This window comes from Phoca vitulina, unplaced genomic scaffold (assembly GCF_004348235.1).
Source record: "Phoca vitulina isolate PV1807 unplaced genomic scaffold, GSC_HSeal_1.0 scaffold46, whole genome shotgun sequence".
Lineage (NCBI taxonomy): Eukaryota > Metazoa > Chordata > Mammalia > Carnivora > Phocidae > Phoca > Phoca vitulina.
The window spans coordinates 7,744,344-7,764,890 of NW_022589749.1; the positions used below are offsets into that span (position 1 = coordinate 7,744,344).

Below are 20,547 nucleotides of genomic sequence, written 5' to 3' on the forward strand. Positions count from 1 at the left end.
GCAAAGGCTCAGAAGCCCTGCACAACAGCTCTCTGTCCAGGATAACTTGGAGTCAAGCAGTCTGGAGACGGGGATGAACACAATGACCTTCGTCTTGGATGCCAGAAAGTTTTTGCTGCTTTTAGAAGGCAATGTGTTTTTTGGCAATTATTTGTTATTTATCTTTGTAATTATTATACGAAAGAAAATTAAAGCAGAGAGATTTGAAAAATCTTTTTATGACTCAAAGATGCTAGGCAAGTGGCAGATCCAAATTTGAACCCAGGTCTCACACAATTAAGTAGAACATAAAATAAATAAAATCTTCTGGGCATTTCTCTTGAACCAATGTCAATCAGGCTGTAGCCTCTAATCCTTTGGCTTCTTTGAGACTCTCTCTCTCCTTGTCTCACCTCAGGGCATGTGGTTAAGAGCTGGGCCTGGCACTCCTTGGGGCCCAGAGTAGAATTATTTACCTCCCAGGCAGATCTGATCTCCAAAACAGAAGCTCCTGGGCTGTTCACCCAATCTCCTAGCTGTTTGGCCTTCATGCCTCAGTTTGTTCGTCTCTACAACAGGCACAATATCAACCCCTATCCCAGAGGGTTGCAGCAATGATGTCAAAGGCCAGTACTTGTAGAGGGTCTGGAAGAATGCCTGGCATATACGGAGCACACAGGAGGGTTTGGCTGCTTCTGTGGTTACTGACGTTGTTATTAGTAGTAGTATCCTCACAGCCTGCAGAGTGTCTGAGGAACCTGCTGGTTTAGCATCTGCCTTTTCTTAACCCAGTTTTTGGTCTGACTCAATAGGAAAAATTATGGTGATAACAAGGACTGTTTCTTGAGCACCTACTGTGTGCTAGGCATAATCTTATGGAATCTTCCACAACAACCCTATTAGGGAAGGATAATATTATCCTTGTTTTCCAGATGAAGGAGGTGAGGCTCAGGGAGGGCAAATGACTTGCTCAAGGTCACACAGCTGGTGAGAGGCAGAGCCAGGTTGAGTCCAGGAGTCCCTGGCTCCTAGAGGCTGGGTGTCCAAACCAACTGGGATTGTTTTCCCAAAACCAGCTCTGCCCCTGCCTCTTCTGTTAATGCTGTCATGCCCTGTGCCCTCTGGAGCCTGAGACCCAGGCCCTGTATCTCCATCTGCCATGTCTAGTCTGGGCCCCACTTCCAAGCTCTTTCACACCAGCCTTGTCTTTGCCACTCTTTTGCCCCTGCCTCAGGCCAGAACACCATTATTGCTGTAGGTCTCAAATGCTCCAGATTTTGACTCTTGAGTCAACCCTCTCCACCCCACATACCTCCAGAGGGGTCTTTCTAGAAAAGGTTTCCAGGGCTGCTGTCCTCATACACCAAAAGAGACTCTATAGCACCTCCTCTGCCCATGAGACGAAACGCAGACTGAGCCTGGCACTCAGGGTCCCTCTGTTGTACCTGAATGTCTTTCCTAGCCTTGTCCTCTCCCCCGATCCCCATGGATCATACCGCCAGTGAGATTCAGTGGCACTGCCCACTGAACAGCCACTGAGAAACAGTCTTCATTTTAAGCCTTCTGTGTGCTATGCACTTAGCTAAGCACTCCACCCCCATGACCATCTCATTTCATCCTCATGACAAACCCGTACAGTAGGCACCAATTTACTCATGAGGAAACTAAAGCTTGGAACGAGAGGAAGTGACCTGCCTGAGATCACCTCCTCAGTGATCCAAGCGGGGCTTGAACCCAGGTCTGCCCGATGCCAAGGCCTGTGCTCTTTACCGCCACACCTCATTCTCCTCTCCATGTTCCATCCTATCCGTCTTCCTCACCTGAGCGCAACTTCACCTCCTCCGGGAAGTCTTCCCTATTGCCTGCCTATGAAATAATCATTCACCATGGCACACAGGGCATTTTCCTCCTACTTCGCTTCTGCTTCCTTTCCTAGTGGACTGTGAATGTGGGTTCCTTGGGGGTGGTTTGGCCTTCTTGTTGGGACAGAGCTCATTTCTTCCCTTAGCCAGTCCAGCACAGAGCAGGACACACAGTAGGGGCTTTAAAACATCTGCCAAATTGTTAAAATCCTTCCTTGCTCTTGCTTTGCTGCCCCTTGGATTTGGCAGACCCTTGAATTCCATTTCCCATTCATCTTTCCAAAATGTACTGATCCTGTGTACAAAGCTCTGCATTCTGGGCTCCATCTTGTTCCCCAGCAGCTAATGAGGAAGGTGCTTCATCAAGGAGGGAGTCCACAGGGCAACAGACACGGTTATGTGCTCACATAACCCTGACTTTTTCTCTCCTTCTTGGGCACACAATGTAGACTATCTTTTCAGCCTCCCTTAAAATTGGACATGGCCCTCTAATTGAAATCTGGCCAAGGGAATGTGGGCAAAAATGACGTGGCCACTTCCAGGTCTGGATCTTGAGAACCTCCCCAGAGATCCACCATGTTTTCCTTCCCCCCCCCCCCCCCCCCCCCCCCCGCCGTGTCAACCAAAGGAAGGGGACTCTGGGACACAGTGGAGGGCAGAGCCAGAAGATAAGACATGCCTGGGTCCCTGAATGACTACGGTGAACAGTCCCCTTCCCCCCATCAACCAACACTAGATTGTGATGTGAGAAATAAACTCCAGCTGTGCTCGACGCTGCTACAGGAATGAGCCTCCTAGGACTCATGCTGACACACATGGGTTCAAATCCCAGCTCTTCTCCTCAGTGGCTAGGTGATCTGATGTCAACCTCTCTGAGTCTCAGTTTCCTCCTTATAAAAGAAACACAATCATCTCTATTTTAGAATTCCCTAGAATATTCCACAACATTCCAGATGTCAGACAGTCAGCCTTGAACGTGGCACCCAGGAGGAGCTCAAGAAATGGAAATACCCTCCTGCCCCTTGGCCCCACCTCCGTGTCTTAGGGCAGGGTCTCTGCTTGGTTCTGGGACATAGGATTTGGCTAATCTTCATCTTTGTTGGTCCCCACTAATATTTGGTTTTATGTATTTTAATTGTTATTATTTTGTGCTTGTGATAGGAATAATTTTATTACAGGGCAGGAGTTTATAAACCTCAGGGAGGAAATAAATACGAGATCTTTGTCTGCTGCAGTGTGGGTTCCAGGGCCAGGAGAGGGGAGAGTGGAGAGACTTTAGGAAGTGGCCTTTGAGGGTAGGGAGGCAATGGGTACCAACCTGCCTGGGTGAGCCTGGTTCAAGGTGATGCTGTGCTTGGCAGGGTGGATCTGGGGGTGGACAGAGGCCAGGGCATAGGTGAGGGCCTGGGGACTCAGGATACCTTTCCCTGGCTTTTAGCCCCTGCAAGTCTAACTTCCTTCCCACCTCAGGGCTTTTGCACATACTGTTCCTTTTACCTGGAATGCCATTCTGCCCTTCCTGGGGTTTTAGCCACATTCTGATGTTCCTACTCTTGCTTTAGTTCATAGGTCATTTCCTCCTGGAAGCCCTCCCTAACATCCCAGGAGGCTCTCACAGCCCCAGGAAGCTCCCTGTCACCGCCCCTGCTGCAGATGGTAATTGTACTGTATTTACTTGCTGTGTGAGTGTCCGAATTATGTCTGTCTTCCCCCAGAAGGTCACCTCTGGGAGGGAATGGACTTTGTCTTATTTGCGCCTGTGCCTAGAACAATGCCTGGCACACAGAAGTGCTCTGCAAATATTTGCTGAGTAAACAAATGAATGAATAAGTCAATTCAATCTCTTCCACTCCCTATACACCTAAAAGCAGGGGTCAGCAAACTTCTCCAGTAGAGGGTCAGATAATAAATATCTTTGGCTTCGCAGGCCATACGGGTTCTGTTGCAGCTACTGAACTCTGCTGTTGTGATATGAAAACAGCTATAGACAACACATAAATGAATGAGCATGGCTGTGTTCCCATAAAACTTTATTTATACAAACAGGCTTTGGCCCAAGGGCCATCGTTTGCTGACCTCTGTCCTAAAGCCTGCCCTGTTCTTACTTAGTACAAGGCTTACTTCTGGTGGTGTGCTGGGGGCTCGCCTGTAGGAGCTTGCAAAAGCTGATTGTTAAATTTTCAGGAATTTTGCAAGCTGGTTGTTAAACACAGCCATTATTAAAAATTAAATCAAATGAACCTATAATTATAGTAAATAATTTATATTAAAAATAACGATACTACAAATGGATGAATCTTGAGGACATTATGCTGAATGAAATTAGCCAGCCACATAAAGACAACAACTGTATGATTCCACTTACATGAATTACTTAGAGTAGCCAAAGTGAGATTCAGAAACGAGAACGGTGGTTGCCAGGGCTGGGGAATGGGGAATTCTTGTTGAATGGGTACTCTTGTTGAATGAGTTTTAGTTTGGGAAGATGAAAAAAGTTCTGGAAATGGATGGTGGTGATGGTTGCACAACAGTGTGAATGTACTTAATGTCACTGAACTGTACACTTAAAAGCAGTTAAGGTGGTAAATTTTAAGTTATATGTGTTTTGCCAAAAAAATTTAAAAAAAAAAAAAAAAAAGGAAATACATATTCAGTACTCATTACTTCCTAATTGTTTGATTGCATTTCACTCCTCTCTGTGCTTTAAGGTTACTCACATCTATTACGTCTGCATGGTGAACTGTGCTTCTCTTCCCAACCCCGTGCTGGCAGCTTGAAATTGGCCATGCTGGAAGGATTTACACTGTGGAAAGTGGCAGATGATACAAATCAGTCCCGTCTCCCCCCCCACCGCCCCCCCCCATTGTTCAGTATTGACCAGCACGTCGCTGGTTATTTCCCTGTGTCTGTCTCCTCCACTAGATGGTGGCTTCTAGGGCAGAGCTCCTCAAACATTAGAATCACCAGCAGAAGCTTTTAAAGTCCTGATGCCCAAGTCTCATACCAGACCAAGAATGCCAGCCAATCTGGGGTGAGACCCAGATCTCAGTGTTTTTTTTTTTTTTAAAGCCCTCAGGAGATTCCTCTGGGCAGCCAGGGTTGAAGGCCAGTGGGCTGGTCTAAGGTTGAGCATCTCAAGCTTCAACATGATTACGAATCACACCAGAGGACTTTGTTCAACTGTAGATTCTGATTCAGGAGGTCTGGGGGAGGGTGGGAGGCTGAGACTGCCTTTCTACTGAACTCCCAGGTGATGCAGATGCTGCTGGCCCATGGACCACACTTTGAGTGGCAAAGCCTTAAAGGAAAGATGCTGCGGTCAGTTACAGGGAAAGATTTCCTTTCTGCTTGGTGACCACGTGGCAATCTGCCTGTCTCTCCCTCCCACCGATAAACCGATAAACACAGTGGGAGTTACAAGAACCCATTCTACAGAGCAGGAGACTGAGGTTGGTGAAGTGACCTACCCAAGGTCACACAGCCAAGGAGTAGTGGTGGGACTTGGACTTGGTTTTTTGAGACCCCAAATCCAGTGCCTTTGCCTTCATTAGCTGCCTGACTGAGGCCACTCTGAGTATGGGGATTAAATGGACTTGAATCTGCATCTAGACCTTTCTTTTCCCTCACTGTGTGACCCTAGGTGGGTTTCTTAACCTCTCTGGGCCTCAGTCCTGACGCTCAGGGCACAGGGAGGGGTAGACTGTGATACTGGATGCTTGAGGGCCTCTTGCAGGGCTCACCTCATGGAGGACACCCACATCCAGGAAGGTTCCTTTTCCAGTACCTAAACTTGGGGATGACACTTCAGGGGCCCCACCCTGGCAACAACCCTAGGGGGTCCTGCAGTCCGGCCCTCTGCCTCTCAGCTAGATCAAAAGGAAGGCAGGAGTGGGGCCATTCTGGGTGCAACTGCGTTTTGCCTTGGCAGCATTCAGCTCATCCGTCATTAGTCAATACACTGCTGGAGGATTTCAGAATCAGAACATTGCCATAGCCACGGTCAGTGCTTAGCCTCCGACAGGGCTCTCAGCTTTCTTTGCACCAGTCATTGCTTTAAGCCTTTCTGGCTATAACCTCATTTGATCTTCACGCTTACCTTATAAAGTACATATGAGTCCCATTTACAGATGAAGAAATCAAGGAACACAGAGAGAAAAATACCTTGCCCCAAGTCACACAATTAGCAAGTAGCACAGCAAGGATCTGAACCCAGGCTGTCCCTAACCACTGCACATACTGCCTTTCAAATAATTTATGTGCAAGATACAAATGTGCCATGTCCCCCGATGTACTCTGAGCTCCCCAGGGCCAGAGGCCCTGTCTCTCTTGTTCCCTGCTGTGTCCCTAGCGCCCTGAACAGGGTCTGCACACAGTAGAGGCTCAAGAAATAGTTTTGGAACGAGGGAATGAGTGGGCTGTTTTAATCTTGCCCATCCCACATCCTGGCCACGTGAAACTCAATCATAGCCATGATTATCAGTGGCACCAAGGGGTGTGCATCCATCTGTCTCTCCCACTAGGCTGTGAGTGCCATGAAGACAGGAATAGGATCTGGGGTGCTCACTGCCATATACCTAGAGCCTGGCACTGACCCTGGTAAACAGCAGGTGCCAAATAAATGTCTGCTGTAGAGTGAAGTTCTCAGTGGAACTGAAAAGGGAAGCAAGGGTGTGCATATGTTTCAGGGGAGCTGGCTGGAGAGCAACGACACTAAATAATCATGATTCTATGGTCCCGCCTCTGGGAGGTTTACACCACATCAAGCATTTTATCTGCATGGATCCCTGGGAGGATCCCTATTTTATATTTATATTTATTACCATCCCTATTTTATAGCCAGGGAAACTGAGGTTTGCCGAAAACCCTGTCAAAGGACAGAGATGGGATTTGAACTCAGGTCTGTGCAACTCTCGGCTTATGTCATTTCTACTCCACCAAGGGCGCCTGATGAGTAATTTGTGTTCACCTTCTCACTATCAGCCCTTGGCACACAGCAGCTGCTCAACTATTTTTTGAACATGAGTGAATACTTATGCTCACCACCTCATGCTGAGGCACATAGTAGGCGCTTGGCACATAGTAGGTGCTCAACAAACATCTACTGGATGGTCGCATGAGTGACTGTGGGAATGGCCACATGTCCCACGCTGGCGTGGTGGGCTAGCTGTTGCAGAAGCTTCTGCTTTGCTCCCTGCCACCCCCCGGCAGACACGAGTGCTAAGAGACACTTGGCTGACAGTGCCACAAGATGGATGCGCGCCTGGCGGCCTCATCTCCCCACCGACTGGCCCCGCATGGCCTTCCATAATGCAGTCCATTAAAAGGCTTGTAAATTTTCATACACGAAAGCCTACCATGGCGTCAGCATAGACTAATTGTTGTTAAATGTGCGGGAATGTTACCGCCATGCCGCTGGAGCGATCACTCTTCCCAGCCTGGCCCAGACGCCGACCCATTCCTCTGCAGGCGGAAAGCTTACAACGTTTGCACAAGGCCAAAAAGCAATTCGTGTCAAAAAGATCAATAATATAAAAATAAAGCATGAGAATTCTAGTTAAAGGGAATGTCATATAAATATGTGGTTCACGTCCATGATTCCAAGATTAAAAAAAATCAATCAATATCGTTCTTTAGATGATGTTATTTCTAATGAGAAATACCCGGAACAACTGCAAATAACTGCTTAACTGGGGGGAAAAAAGCATTAATAATTTACTTTATAAGGCATATGATACCGAATGAAAGAGGATCGCTGCTGGTTCTTAATTTGGTTGTAATGCAGTGTGACAGGTTCAATGACGCTTTGGTGGGTTCTTAATATTAAATTTGGAAAGATGTTCAGCTCATTTTAAGTTTTACCCCAAGCTGGGCAGGGTAAAGCCAAAGGGGCAAGACCCGTTATGGGAGCCAAGGAGACTTGCACCATCAAGGTTATTAAGTCATCAAAGAGGAGAGGGTAGGGAGTGTGTGTGCACGTGTGCAAGCCGGGGGCAGTGGGAGGGACAGAAGTCCTCATTGCATCTTGCAAGTTACACTCTGTTTACTGAGCAATTACTATATGCCAAGTTCTGGGCTGGGTGTGCAGACCTGGGTTTGAATCCCAGCTCCCGTTATGGGTCAGGCTTCCCTGGTGGAGTCTATCTGAAAAAGCTCAGCAAAGTCACATCTGAAAGGCATGCGTCTGGCTGAGTGATGAGGTCCTCCCCAGCCCTAACCACCTGCAAGTGTCCAATTTTAGCCCTCAATCTAGAATCTATATCCTCAGTGCTTCCTGCACTCCCAGGCCTCTGCTCAGCCCTTCAAACTGAGGTTTGAATCTTCCATGCTCTGCCCTGTTGGTGAAGAGCTGTGTGAGCTTAGGCAAGCAGCCAATCTGTCCGAGTCCCAATTTCTCACCTGTCAAAGAGGATGATACCAGCAGCACCTCTCTCACCATGTTGCTGAGAGGTAGTGATGCGTGAGAGGCTTTGCTAAAGGCTCAATAAACTTTGCTGGCTGCTGAGCCTCAGTGACCTCACCTGAGAAATGGGTAAGACCAGAAACCTACTCATGGGGCTTGCGGGAAGAATAAACGTGATGACACAAGTCTCAGCTCATCCATTTGGAACGCCGATTTATGTTCAAGGAGCGCACACACTATGTGCTGGGCTTTGTTCCTGGGGCTTTTAAGTATCAACTCAATTAACCCTCACATCAATCCTTTGAGGTGGGTACTATTATTATCTCCATTTAAAAACAAGAAAACTGAGGCCCAGAGAGGTTAAGTGACTTGCCCAGGGTCACACAGCCAGGAAGAAGAGAGCTAGGATGCAAGCCAGTGCCAACCTGGCTCCAGAGCCCATGCGTGCCCCCAGTGCTTGTCTTTCCCAGTGGGTTCAGCTGGTCAGCGAGGCCATTTCTCCCTGTCTTGCTGGCTGGTCAGGACTACATGCATCTAATGTCATTTGTGGCCATAACAAGCCTCATTTACAAAGGATGGTCATGCCAGTGCTAGGAGTCTCTGAGAAAGGGTAGTTTGGGGAGCAAGGGAATTATGACATCGAAGATAGCTGGAAGAGCAAATAATGTAAAAAGACCAAAAAAAAAAAAAGGCCCTGTAATTAAATTTCAGCTCAAAGGAAAGGGCAGGAGTCCTGCAGGTACATGCAGAACAGGAGGGGACCACAGGGACCAAATTACAACATGGCATGCAGGGCTGACTAGGGGATTGTGGCCCGGGCAGGCAGAGACATGTCTGTCTCAGGTGATTTGAGCTGTGAAGAACCCCTCCATGGCTTTCTCAGGCAGCTCAGGTGCAGGAACACGGATTGACCTCCTCGGAATCTTGTTCCTGGGTTAGGACCTCCTTCCCTGCCCACGACTGCCTGGGAGGGAAAAAGGGATACTCAGTGTTTGGGGCTGGAACAGATGGTGTAGAAGTCAATGATGACTTCAGGCTTTGGGCACTGGATGGAGGTGGTGAGCAGGGGCTCAGGTAGAGGGTACAAGGGGACAGTCTCCTCCTCTCAGTCATCTCTGAAAGGCCAAGCGCACCCTACCCCATGCCATCTGATTAGCCGTTGGAGGGATCCTATTGAAACCTGAATCTGACCTGGTCTGCTCTAAAGTCTCCTATGGCTCCCACCTAATTCTGAGTCACAGCCAAAGCCCTGGAAGTAGCCCCAAGGCCTGAATGATCTGGCGCCTATAAAGATGACTTATGCTAAGTGTCATGCTGGGTAAGTAAGGGCTGTGCTGTGAAAGGTGGCGGGTGTGGGGAAGTTGGTTAGGGAGGGCTTCTTTACTCCCTGAGGATCTGATACTTGAAAGGAGTGAATCAGGCAAAGAGAACAGCAAATTCTCTGCAGGACTCTGAGGCAGGACCAAGTTAGGCAGTCTGCTGGCTGAGGGGAGACGTAGGCAGGGGCCAGAGAGCGGCGGGGCCCACTGGCCTGGGGTTTCTCCCCTAAGGACTTTCATCATCCCGCACCACCCTCCTGGGTCTGAATCCATGCACCCTCACTTCCCTCCCGCCGCAGGTACAGACCTGGGCACTGGATGGGTGCTGGCCACCTCCTCTGTGAGCCCTGGTTTCCTCACATGTGAAAGGGGGTAATCACAGAACCTCTCCCTGATAGAGATATTATGGAAAACACATGACATAACCATTAGAAAGTGTGCAGCATATAGTAGACGTGCAAGAAAAGTCACTCTGGGAGACTTCTCTAACAAAGGAAAGGCCCACCTTTAGTGCCAAGGTTGGCTGCTTACTAACTGATGATAGTGGGCAATGAGGTTTTAGTGTCACCCAGATCAGGAGGCGGCACTGTGGGCATCATGGACCGGGTCTGATCAACCACAAGATCCTGGCATGCAGATGTGGGCAAAAGAAGGAATTTCCAGCTGTCTGCCCATCTGAAAGTGAGAGGGACTGGACTCAGGGTAGACAGTGCTGGGCACCTTTGGCTGGGTGAGGCCTGCAGGGAAGGTTCTGGAAGGCTTCAAACTATGGCAGGTCATAATATCTTACATCTCTGACCATTGTGGCACCCCTAAACCCATGTAAATCAGGGGGGACAAGTGTCTCCATCCCACTTTACAGATGGCACAATAGAGGATATCTGACTGGATTAGAGTTAGATATATCTATTTGTCAGTTGACTGACTGAATCATCAACTCACCCAACAAACATCCACTGAGGCGGAGCTGTCAAGTTGGGAGGGCACGTGCTCTGCTTTGCCACCTAGAAGACCCACAGGGGAGGCAGGGAGACTCTACCTTTTGCTTTCTTGCAAATCTCTATTTCAACACTACCTCTCTGCTCCTCCATAAACAGACCTTCCACTGGGTCTGCTCTAGACTCCCTTCAGCCATTGGGGTTTGTCTCAGAGTTGTGCCTCAATCCCATCAGAAGAAACACAAAGGAGAAGAGACAAAATCTTCCAAGCTGTTGACACTCCCCACCTGGGCATCTGCAGGGCAACACCAGGCACTTTCCTCCAGGAGCACCCGGCACTCTCCCTCTGGAATTGCGGCGGGGGCAGGGGAGGCTGCACTCTCCAGAAATGGACACCTAAGAACTTGGTGCTGTGGGGAAATGTTTCGAGAAGGCTGAAATCTGCTAAAAGGCTGAGGGAGGGGAGCCGGGGGTGGAGAAGAAAATGGAGGAAAAAGTGGAAGAGAGGAGGGGAGAGGCAGAAGAGAGCTGAGAATCAGGGGAAAGAGGGCAAAGAATTGGCACTCTGCAAATCCTGGCTATTCTGGTGATCTATTGCTGTGTAACCAGCCACCCCAAAATGGAGTGGCCCAAAGCGATTACTTATTATCTCTCATGCTTTTGTGGGTTGATGGGGCTCAGCTGGGCAGTTCTGTTGTCCTCTCTCAGGTGGTCACAGCCAGGTGGCAGCTGCAGTCGCCTGATGGCTCGACTGGGCTGGATGGGCTGGATGGGCTCCTGGACTTGTGCTGGGGCCTTGGTGCTCCCAGCCCGTCTCCTCCGTGTGGAGTCTCATCTCCCAGGGCCTGTCCATACAGGTTGGGCTGGAAGAGGCAGGAGGCAGAACTGCCAGTCCACTGAAGGCCTCCACCTAGTACTGACAGAGGGTCACTTCCACCACATTCTATTGGTGGAAGTGGACACAGGCCCAGATTCAAAGAATGGAAACACAAATTCTATTTCTTGATGGGGGAATGCCAGACACAATGCAGTTATGCAGGGGATGGGAGGTATTGTGTGAAGCTTGGCAAAGAAGAAGTTCTGGGAGGAAATCAAGAGGCCTCCCATGAGCTCCTGACATGACGGGACATTATTTTGATCACAGGGACTGAACCTCTAGTGACATTCCTTAAGGGCAGCGATGGTTTCTCACCATCTTTGGACCTTCCACAGCTTTCACCTGGAGCCTGGCACATAGTAGGTGCTCCACAAGTATTTGTTAAGTGGACCTGTGAGGCGCCCAGTAGAAAGGCGGCCCTTCTGGGGCTGACACAAATACCTGCCCACCTCCACAACAAGAGGCATCTAGAACACCACCTAGTATGCAGTAGGGCTTCCGTAAAGTTTTGTTGAGTGAATAAATGACTGCAGGGATTCAACAGATGATGAATATGTCTCTTATAAGTGGCACCTGGGTCTCATCTCTAAGCTCCTAGAGGGTGGTCATGCTGCCCAAACTCCCTTGGACCCTGAGAGGACAGAGAGAGAATATCTTTGCCCCATGCCACCAAACACACCCACCATGATGAGAATAAACGACTCAGCAGTCACTTGACAGAGGATCTCACCGAAGCTCATGCAATCCTCTGAGCCGTCACGAGGAAACAGCAGAGACATGAAGTCACCTGCCAAAGTCACATAAGCTTGTCAGTGTTCGGGTGGGACTCAGACCCTGGGTGTTAGACCCTGGGTGGTCAGAGGAGGCATCAGCCCCCTTGGTTCCCAAACTGCAGTGTTTCCATCAGGCCCAGGTTCAGGTGTCTGTTCTGACTCAGCCAAGGGGTTTTCTATCATACAGGCCACATCCCCTTCCTGGTGGAAGAAGAGGGAAGCAGAGAGAAAAAAATCTTGCAGTGGGCCTGCCGTCTTCGTGGCTGGGCCAGTACACACACTCCTTAGAAAAGTTTCACCTCTGGTTTAGCATAACAAAACTTTTAATTTAGATGTTTTCATCTCTCTCTCCAAGTAAAAATAAGTTTAAAATAATGACTGTAATAAATGAAGGTAATTAATTGTAGTTTGTTCCTTTACTGTCTAGTCAGCTTAATTTTACCTTTTCAACTAATAATGAGAAAATAATTTTTGTGCTCGGAGGGTTAATGATATGTAACTGCGAGAGCTGCTAATTGCATGTTGCAATCCATCCATCAACAACCCCATCTGTGCGACTTGATTATGTTTGCTAAATTATTGCTTTGAATTATCTTTCATAAAGCAACTTTTGTAATTAGCGGGGCTTTCGTCTTGCTCTTTTCTCTGCGCGCAAGGATATTCAAACTTTGGCCATTTCAAGCTGTCTCCATTAAGCCACCTTCTCTGGCTGTCTTTGTTTCCCTGAGCAGGGGGAATCAAGACTGTCCTTTAAGCAATCAAGGCGGAGAGAAAAACCTTCCTTGATTCACAGCAGGGTAAATTCACTTCCTCTCCGCACCCCTCCCACTGGCATGCGCGTGCACACACACACACACACACACACACACGCGCGCGCGCGCGCGCGCAAAACAAAAAAAGGCCCACACATATACAGAATGAAAAGATAAAAAGGATACCCAGATTCTTTATATACCAGGGCTGGTGGAGTGAAATTAAGGAATGAACTTGAACATGTTGTATTTCAACAAGAGGCCCACACTGGGGAAGAAGGAATGACGGGTACGATATTCAGCCCTGGCGTTTTATGGGCTACTTTATGTGACTTGAGACAGTGTTTGCCTCAGGGAATATTCCTGGGAGGTGATTAATGCCCACTTGGGAATCCTCAGCTCTGAGCCTGGAGCCTGGTGGATCACGAGAGGGAAGTAGCATAAAGGATGAACCCTCATTAAAAAAATTAAAATGAAAATCAAATTTGGATTATAAACGGCTTGTGCGTGAGCAGTTTGTTCTGGACGAAGAAGATGCTTTTTATTAACACCTTTCTTTGGCGGCGTTTCTCCCTGGAGGCGCAGGGAGGGACATGGCGGCCACGATGGATTAGTCAATAGATCATGAGGAAAGCAGGGGTTTCAGGAATAAAACTCCAAACAAATCTAGTCTTTTTGGTACATTAAAGGGACGATGGAAAGCCCTCTTAAGAAAATTAACGAAGTTCTTCGGAGATCCTCAGCTATTAAAACAGTGTGAATTCAACATGCCACAAAAATTTGGAAATGAGAATTCAGCTTTGTCTTCCCTTTTGGACCCACTAAAACTTTCTCTCCCTCAGTGAGTTACTGAGTACCAACTGTGGGCCAGACACTGGGTCAACTGCCTCCACCTTTAGTTCTTTGAATCCTTACTGTTAACTTCATTTGTGAGAGGAGGAAAGCTGCAGCTCAGAAAGGTTAAGGAACCTCTCCCCAGCCACACAGCTAGGTAAACAGCAGGGCTGAAATTCAGGCCGGGCCTGTCTCAGTCTGATTTGCACATGCTTTCTGCCATGCTGCACTGGGGTATTCTCTGGATCATCACCCAAACGTAATGTTGAACTCTTTCTCCTATTGAAAAGATGATGTAAGTGACACCTGTTTCCTTCAGGGATAGAAAGCCCCCTTCTTTTGGAGAAAAGTTTTGAATATCTACTTAGGAAAGAGGTAGATTCCAGCCCAAGCATAGCAGAGGCCCTGGAGGTGACTGATAACAGGAATAATAAAATAACCAGGACTACTAATATAAAGCAATGTTCTAAGCACTCCATGGGTATTAACTTTGTTCTTCCTCAGTCATGACCCTATGAAGGAGATATAATTATTACCCGGTTTCATAGACAAGGAGACAAAGGCACAGAGAGGTTAAGGAACTTGCCCAAGGTCAAACAGTGAGGAACTGGCAGAGGCAGGGTTCAAACCCAGGTTGGCTCTGGAGTCTGCTCTTTATCGCCCGGCAGCTCTCTGTGTGCCAGTCATTACATTACACTGCTTCCCTGCATTACTTCTCAGTCCTTAAAGCAACATAAAAAGATTGAGTGTGTCTTTATTCCCATGAACAGATAGGGAAACTGAGGCTCTAAGTGGCTTAGAGAAGCTCCGTCCATACCAGCCCAAGCAAGGGAACAGCTGAAAAAGTGACGCTCAGTGCCTGTCTGTGGGCTGGGCAGAGGGATCAGCTGCCTGAGAGGGCTTGTGTACTGAGAATCCCTCATGGGACCAGGGCCTTGCAGATGGGAACCTCTTTTTTAAAAACACAGAGCCATGACAACAAATTCCCAACATCATTGGTCTTTCTGGTTTGTTACCCCCACCCCCCACCCCACCCGGCACCGTCCCCTTTCAGCTCAGGCACCTCACAACCAAATGAATCAATACCGGATGGCCCTATAAATAAATAAGCATATCAGTCAACTCAATAATAAAATGAAGGGATGAAAAATATGGAAATCAGCGACATTTGTGTAAATCCAGTTATTGTTTACTTTAATATTGCCTTATGCGCTTACGCGGTTCCAAAGAGACAGATTTAAAGTAATGTGGCGCTTGGCGGATGACAGACTTAAAATGCGTCTCCACCAGAGAGCTCGGAGAAGGGCCAATCCTTCCAAGGTCCTGCCTGAATCCAGGAGAGACTGAGAAGAGGCCCCCTGAAGATGGAATATTGACAAATGGCTTCCCCTTCCGCTATCCTGCCTCAGTGTAACTCCATTCTCTTCCTCGCCTGCCTCCCTTGCCAGCAGGACAAGTGGACATTCTCAGAATCCTGGTCACAGAGTCAAGCCAAGAGGAGAAATGGGGGAGGTTCAGCCCCATGACAGGGCTCCAGGAAGGCAAGAGAAACAACTGGCTAAAGACAGCTCAGCTGCTGCCGAAGGAAATAGGGCCTGATGGGTTGTCAGGAGAGAATGTCAACAGTGTTGGTTTTATACTCAGATGGTGGGTCAGTAGAGAGGATTTCAGGGTGGGCCGGTAACTGTCTGGACTTAATCTGCAAGACTGCCTTAGAGAATCAAAGCTGAACAGAATGCACAGCAAAGGTCACTGAGTTCAAACCTCCTCATTTTAAAAATGGGAAACCAAGCTTGGAAGGTGAGGCGGTTTGTTCAAGGTCACAGATACTGTATATAGCAGAGCTGATGTAAGGCTGGACAAAGTCAAGGGAGAGGGAGAGAGAGAACCCACTCTCATCATGTCACCACTGGCTGATCTGGAGAGAATGGGGTGGAGTTTGTAATGGGGACGGGCATGTATTCTCCCAAGCTTTCAGAGGCTGCTGGCTTCCTCTGGCAACTCCAGGTGGGATAGGAGAGGGAAGCAGGGAATGTTTTTGTGACATGCCATAGGCCTTGGGTCTTACCTCAGCTTGGAAGCTTTTTAATACAGGAGCCACCATCTCTCTGATTTCCTGAAAAAGAGATCAGCGAAGAGTTCACCACAGTGCCAGGTGGGATACCCCCGTGGCCCCTGCTTGCAGTGCACTGTTGTCCCCCAGGCCAGCATTTCCCAAAAGTGTCCCGTGGGATGTGCACTCCATGGGATTTCACTGGGGTTTCTCATATATACACCTACACACAGACACACGCACATGTACACACACATAGGGTGCCAAGCCAAATCAGCCTAGGAAATAAAGTCCAACATCAAGTTTCTTCCCTGTGGGACTTTTAGTATAATGCACATTGGGGATTTCTGGAAGAGGGAGGAAGGAAGGAACGTTTCCCAAATAGATCTGATCATGGAATGTTTTTTATGCAAAGGGCTCATGGGACTCGTGGTGCATCATGCGACTGACTCTTGCTGAAGAGGTGGGCTCGACTCTCCACACCCAGCAAAATGTCATCAAAGTCCCTTCATAAAAACCTTCTGTCCTTTAAGCATTTGCTCAGGGCTGTCTCCTTCAGGTGGCCATCTCTGTCTGCTTCCCCACGCAACTGCCCTTCTCTGGCAAACACCCCATTCTGCATTTTAGCAACATCACTTCTATACTTGTCTCCCTTCCTCTCCAGAATGTGCAGTTTCTGGCACCCCCTTGGTGCCCAGCTCAGAGGAGGGGCTCTGTAAATGTTTGATGAACTCTATGGTAGCGGGCTGTCTTCAGAAGGGAGCCTCTTATTTCTGGACCCTAATTTCCTCACAAGTGACCTTGAAGTTCTCAGCCCCAAGGGCTTCCCTGGTTGGCTCCTATGAGTTCTCCCTAGCACGCAAGAGGGAGGCCTTTTAGAACCTAGTGTCACCAAGATTCCAACCCTAAATGCTTCAGTTTTCTCTCAGACCCACTGGTGACTCCATGACTGCTGTCAGTCAGGTCCCACAAGAAACCCCTGTGGAAGGAGGAGCTGAGAGGGGCTCGAGAGTGTGGGGAGAGAGGGGACAGTAGAGAGAAGCAGGAAAGGAAGACGTGGGCACAAGAATACATATGTTCAGGTAAAGAATAAATCCCTTAATTATGAAATAAGGTTGTGCTTCTGTCCCTGAAAACGATCCCTCTTCTGGGTCCTGGGTACACCTCCTCACTGATTGGTGTCTTCCAGGGCTCCTTGGAGCTGGTGATATACTAATGGTATGTTTGGGATCTTCAGGAGGGACACAGGGAGTGCGTGCGAATCTAGTGGATCTGATCACAAGGAACTACGGGTGCATAGGCTGAGCCATGGAAAAGGAAATGCATGAAAACCCAGGTCCCAGGTTGTGAACTTAAATGCCCACAGAGGCTGGGGCGGGGGGAGTGGACACGAGGGAGGCGGGCTGAGGGGCAAATATCTGGAAAACCCGAGCCCCCTGTAATGGAGGTAGCAGCTGCTTGGCTCCAGCTGGTGACTGCCATGTGGGCATGGAGCCCCTGTCTGACCAGATCCACCAAAGAGTCTCAAAAGATACTGGAAATCTGGGGTTTTGGGTGAAATCTTCTGAGATGCTAGATGTTGGTAACTTACTGTAAAACCTGAACGACTTTACAGACCAAATACAACATATCAGCAGGTTAAACCTCAGTCCAAGTTCAGGAAACGTTAGTGATGGAAGGGGCCTCAGAAATCATCTCTCCAGCCCCCTGATTTTCCAGAAGGGGAGACCAAGGTCCTGAGAGGGGCTGGCTTGCTCAAGTCTGGCAATGAGTGAGTGGCTCAGCTGGAATTTGAATGCAGGTCAACAGACAGCCCAAATAAGCTGGCTGCACAATACCACACTCAAGGGGATTCAAATCTGAGGGCCGAGGGCAGGGGGTTGGCAGGACTTTGGACCAATGCTGACCATTTCTAGAAGCCCCCTGTCCTGTATGCTTCACCTCTGGGGGTGAAGTTGAGCATAGGCACCAGCGGGAGGTGAGCTGGGCACCAGCCAGATGATGTTCTTAAATAAAGCCTTGGCATGACTCTCCCAATCAGGAGACACTAGTTCCAAAAATGAGAATTTTCAGAGGCGCGACTATAATAGGAATGGAAACTTATTCCTCCTAATTACATAATTGCATAATTATGCAGTATTAAAATTATGTAAGCTAAACTCGGAGGCTTAAAACCTGGCCTGGATTTTCCTCATCACCTGGGGGCTCCCATGTGGCCTGGGAGAGGAGGATGAGATGGAGGGTCTGTGCTGACCAGAGAGAAGGCACATAGGGCTGGGAAGATCTGGGGCTGCTTCATCTCTGCTTCCTACAGAATGGAGAGTCAGAGGCAAAGCTTCTGGTACCCTCTTTCTGGGCAGAAAATCAGTCTAAATATCAAGCTGTTCTCTGTTCTAAGAAGGAAGCAAAGGACACTCAGCATCACCTAGGCCTTCTTAGCTCCAGGGTCAAGCCCAGGACTTGACTTGGCCTTTTTGAAGCCACGACATGGGAGACACTTGGATCTGAGATTTTCACTCCTTCTCCAAGCATACCCTCCCTCAGCTCTCAAACCTAAGATTCCTTCCATACTTGCTCCATGGGCAAGTTCTAGCTATAGTCCACTTCCCTCTCTTGCCTTGAAGAACCGAAGACACTTATCACTTATGAGGAGGATTTCACAGCTAGAAGACTCAACCCCTCTTTGCTCATGTAGCCCAATTCCTGGGTAGGCCTGACTCTTCTCCGTCTTTCCATGGCCTCCTCCTCCATCAGCAAGATGGTAACAGGACCCCTGGGTGATTCTAACAGGCAGAGTGGGATCAACATCTCCAGGTCTGATACTTCCAGAATGCCAGATGCTGCCCCACCCTCCTCCAAGATCCAGGCCACCTGAGTAGGTTAGGACAGAGAGGTCAACTGTTAACCTCTGCTGACCACAGAGAACCACAGTTGGCTTTGGGGGCAGTCAGGGTCTCTGTTTCCCAGTGGCTCTTATGTGTCACATCCTTGGTAACATTATATGGAATCAGAAGGCTTTTTTTTTTTCCTATTTATTCCATCTTTTTTTTTTTTTAAATCTGAGCAGCAACAGGGGGCCTGATAGAGAAAGTAAAGGAATTAACACATTCACCCCTGTAAAGAACAAAAACATGTCCATTCTAGTCTCTTCCCCTGGGGGGTTGAGGGGGTGGCAGGATGGGACTGGTCATTATCTGTACCACCCTCATGGCAGCTGGGAAAGACAGAGCTGGTGGCTGGAGCTGCAAAGCAAGAGGTGAAGGGGAAGAATGAGGCCTGTTTATGGCAGTGGGAGGCAGTTTCAGAGGAGATTGAGGGAAGGCCCAGAGGGTAGGGGAGCCTATAGCTGTCCTCTCCCAGACACCAATGGAAAAGCAAAATAAAATCAAGAACCCTAGACAAACTGTCTTTGCTGTCAAGGCCAAGCATTTGACTAAAGATGAATACGGGGGGAAAATGGATGTTTTAGGGAGCCTTCAGAAACAATGACTTCAACGGAGAAGTGTCCTGCCCTCACTTTAGATAGCACCGCTGAGCACTACTATACCAAGAAACACCCAAAGGTTGGGGGCTTTAATTTCTCTTTGTGGCTAATTAGCTTCTTTTCTTGTTAGTCACTTATGTCTACAGTTTCCAAAATATAGTTTGAACAGAGAAAAATCTGCATTCCTACTGAGTTAATTCTATAACAGCAAATATACTGTACCTCAGGTACATTTTTCTTAAATTCCCGGCGGAGTTCAATTAAATGTTTATGAGAATGTTCACTCTCCTCCTGCCGTGCAGACAGCTCGGAAGCGACGGAATTAAGCTCCTTCTGAAACAATAAAAAAAAAAAAAAAAAAGAGAGAGAGAGAGAGAGAGAAAAGAAAAAGATTTTTTCCCCCTCCTTTTCCTTTTTAATCATTGTACAAAACAGCATTCTGAACAAGTTTTCTTAACTTACAAAGCTGAGAAAAGACAGGATATTGACTCCTGGCACAAATGAATAATTTACAAAACGGGATGCAACTGAAAAAAATCCAGGACAGCTTTTTTTGCTCATCGGAAGATCAATAATCTCCCATAAAGTTGGGTGGAGTTGGTTTTTTTTTTTTTTAATCTCTCCCCCACCCCCCTGCCCCACCTCTTAAATTTCCAAAGGAGTGATGGCATAAGCTTGTCAGTAACTGTAGAAAACATCTCCAAACCGTGTCAAAATAGTAAAGTGCGGCATATTGTATGGGCATATTATAGTGTAAGAAAGTGCTGTCGACAGCTTTCATATATCAGAGGTGGGAACTGTTCCAACTATGACTTACTTACACTTAAGGGTTCATAAATACGCCTTTTAAGATATAGATGGCTTTTTAATTTCAGTAGATTTTGGAAAAATGAAGGTGCCAATAAGAAGCAAGCTGACCTTTTGTGTATCCTGCAGTAAATCATTTAAGGTTCACTTCAAGTATAAGAAATATTTCACTGAAGACTCCTGGATTCAGAAGAAATGGTTTGGAAGGTACCTTGCTTGCTTATGTGCAATGAAAGCGCCAGACCAGGATTTTACAGGACGTACCATTGAGGGGAAAAAAGAGAGTGAGGGATGGAAGGGGGGGCCCCTCCAGCTTACACACATCACAGACAGGGTCTGCTGCTTGTACATGTATATTTGATCACCCCTCTCTCAGCTTTCTTCGCTTTAATGGTGGCAGTCTCACAAGGGGAGTACAATTCACCATGAGTTGTGATGGGTTTCATTTGCATAATTCAAGAAATGCTCT

The 20,547-nt window shown here is 47.9% G+C and overlaps 1 protein-coding gene across 5 annotated transcripts in view; it reads right to left on the reverse strand.

The window, feature by feature from the left end:
- Positions 1-20,547, reverse strand: part of CUX2 (cut like homeobox 2) — a 257,032-nt gene that overhangs the window by 81,163 nt on the left and 155,322 nt on the right. For 3 of the 5 annotated variants that reach the window (XM_032431439.1, XM_032431438.1, XM_032431440.1), the window contains exons 2-3: positions 19,494-19,604; positions 15,803-15,850 (exon numbers count right to left, since the gene is read on the reverse strand). In XM_032431439.1, the coding sequence (XP_032287330.1) occupies positions 15,803-15,850; positions 19,494-19,604 (159 nt within the window). Of the gene's footprint in view, positions 1-9,153; positions 9,206-9,867; positions 9,952-10,502; positions 10,565-12,058; positions 14,618-15,802; positions 15,851-19,493; positions 19,605-20,547 lie in introns of those variants that run through there. The other 2 variants (XM_032431436.1, XM_032431437.1) reach the window with 2 other exon arrangements.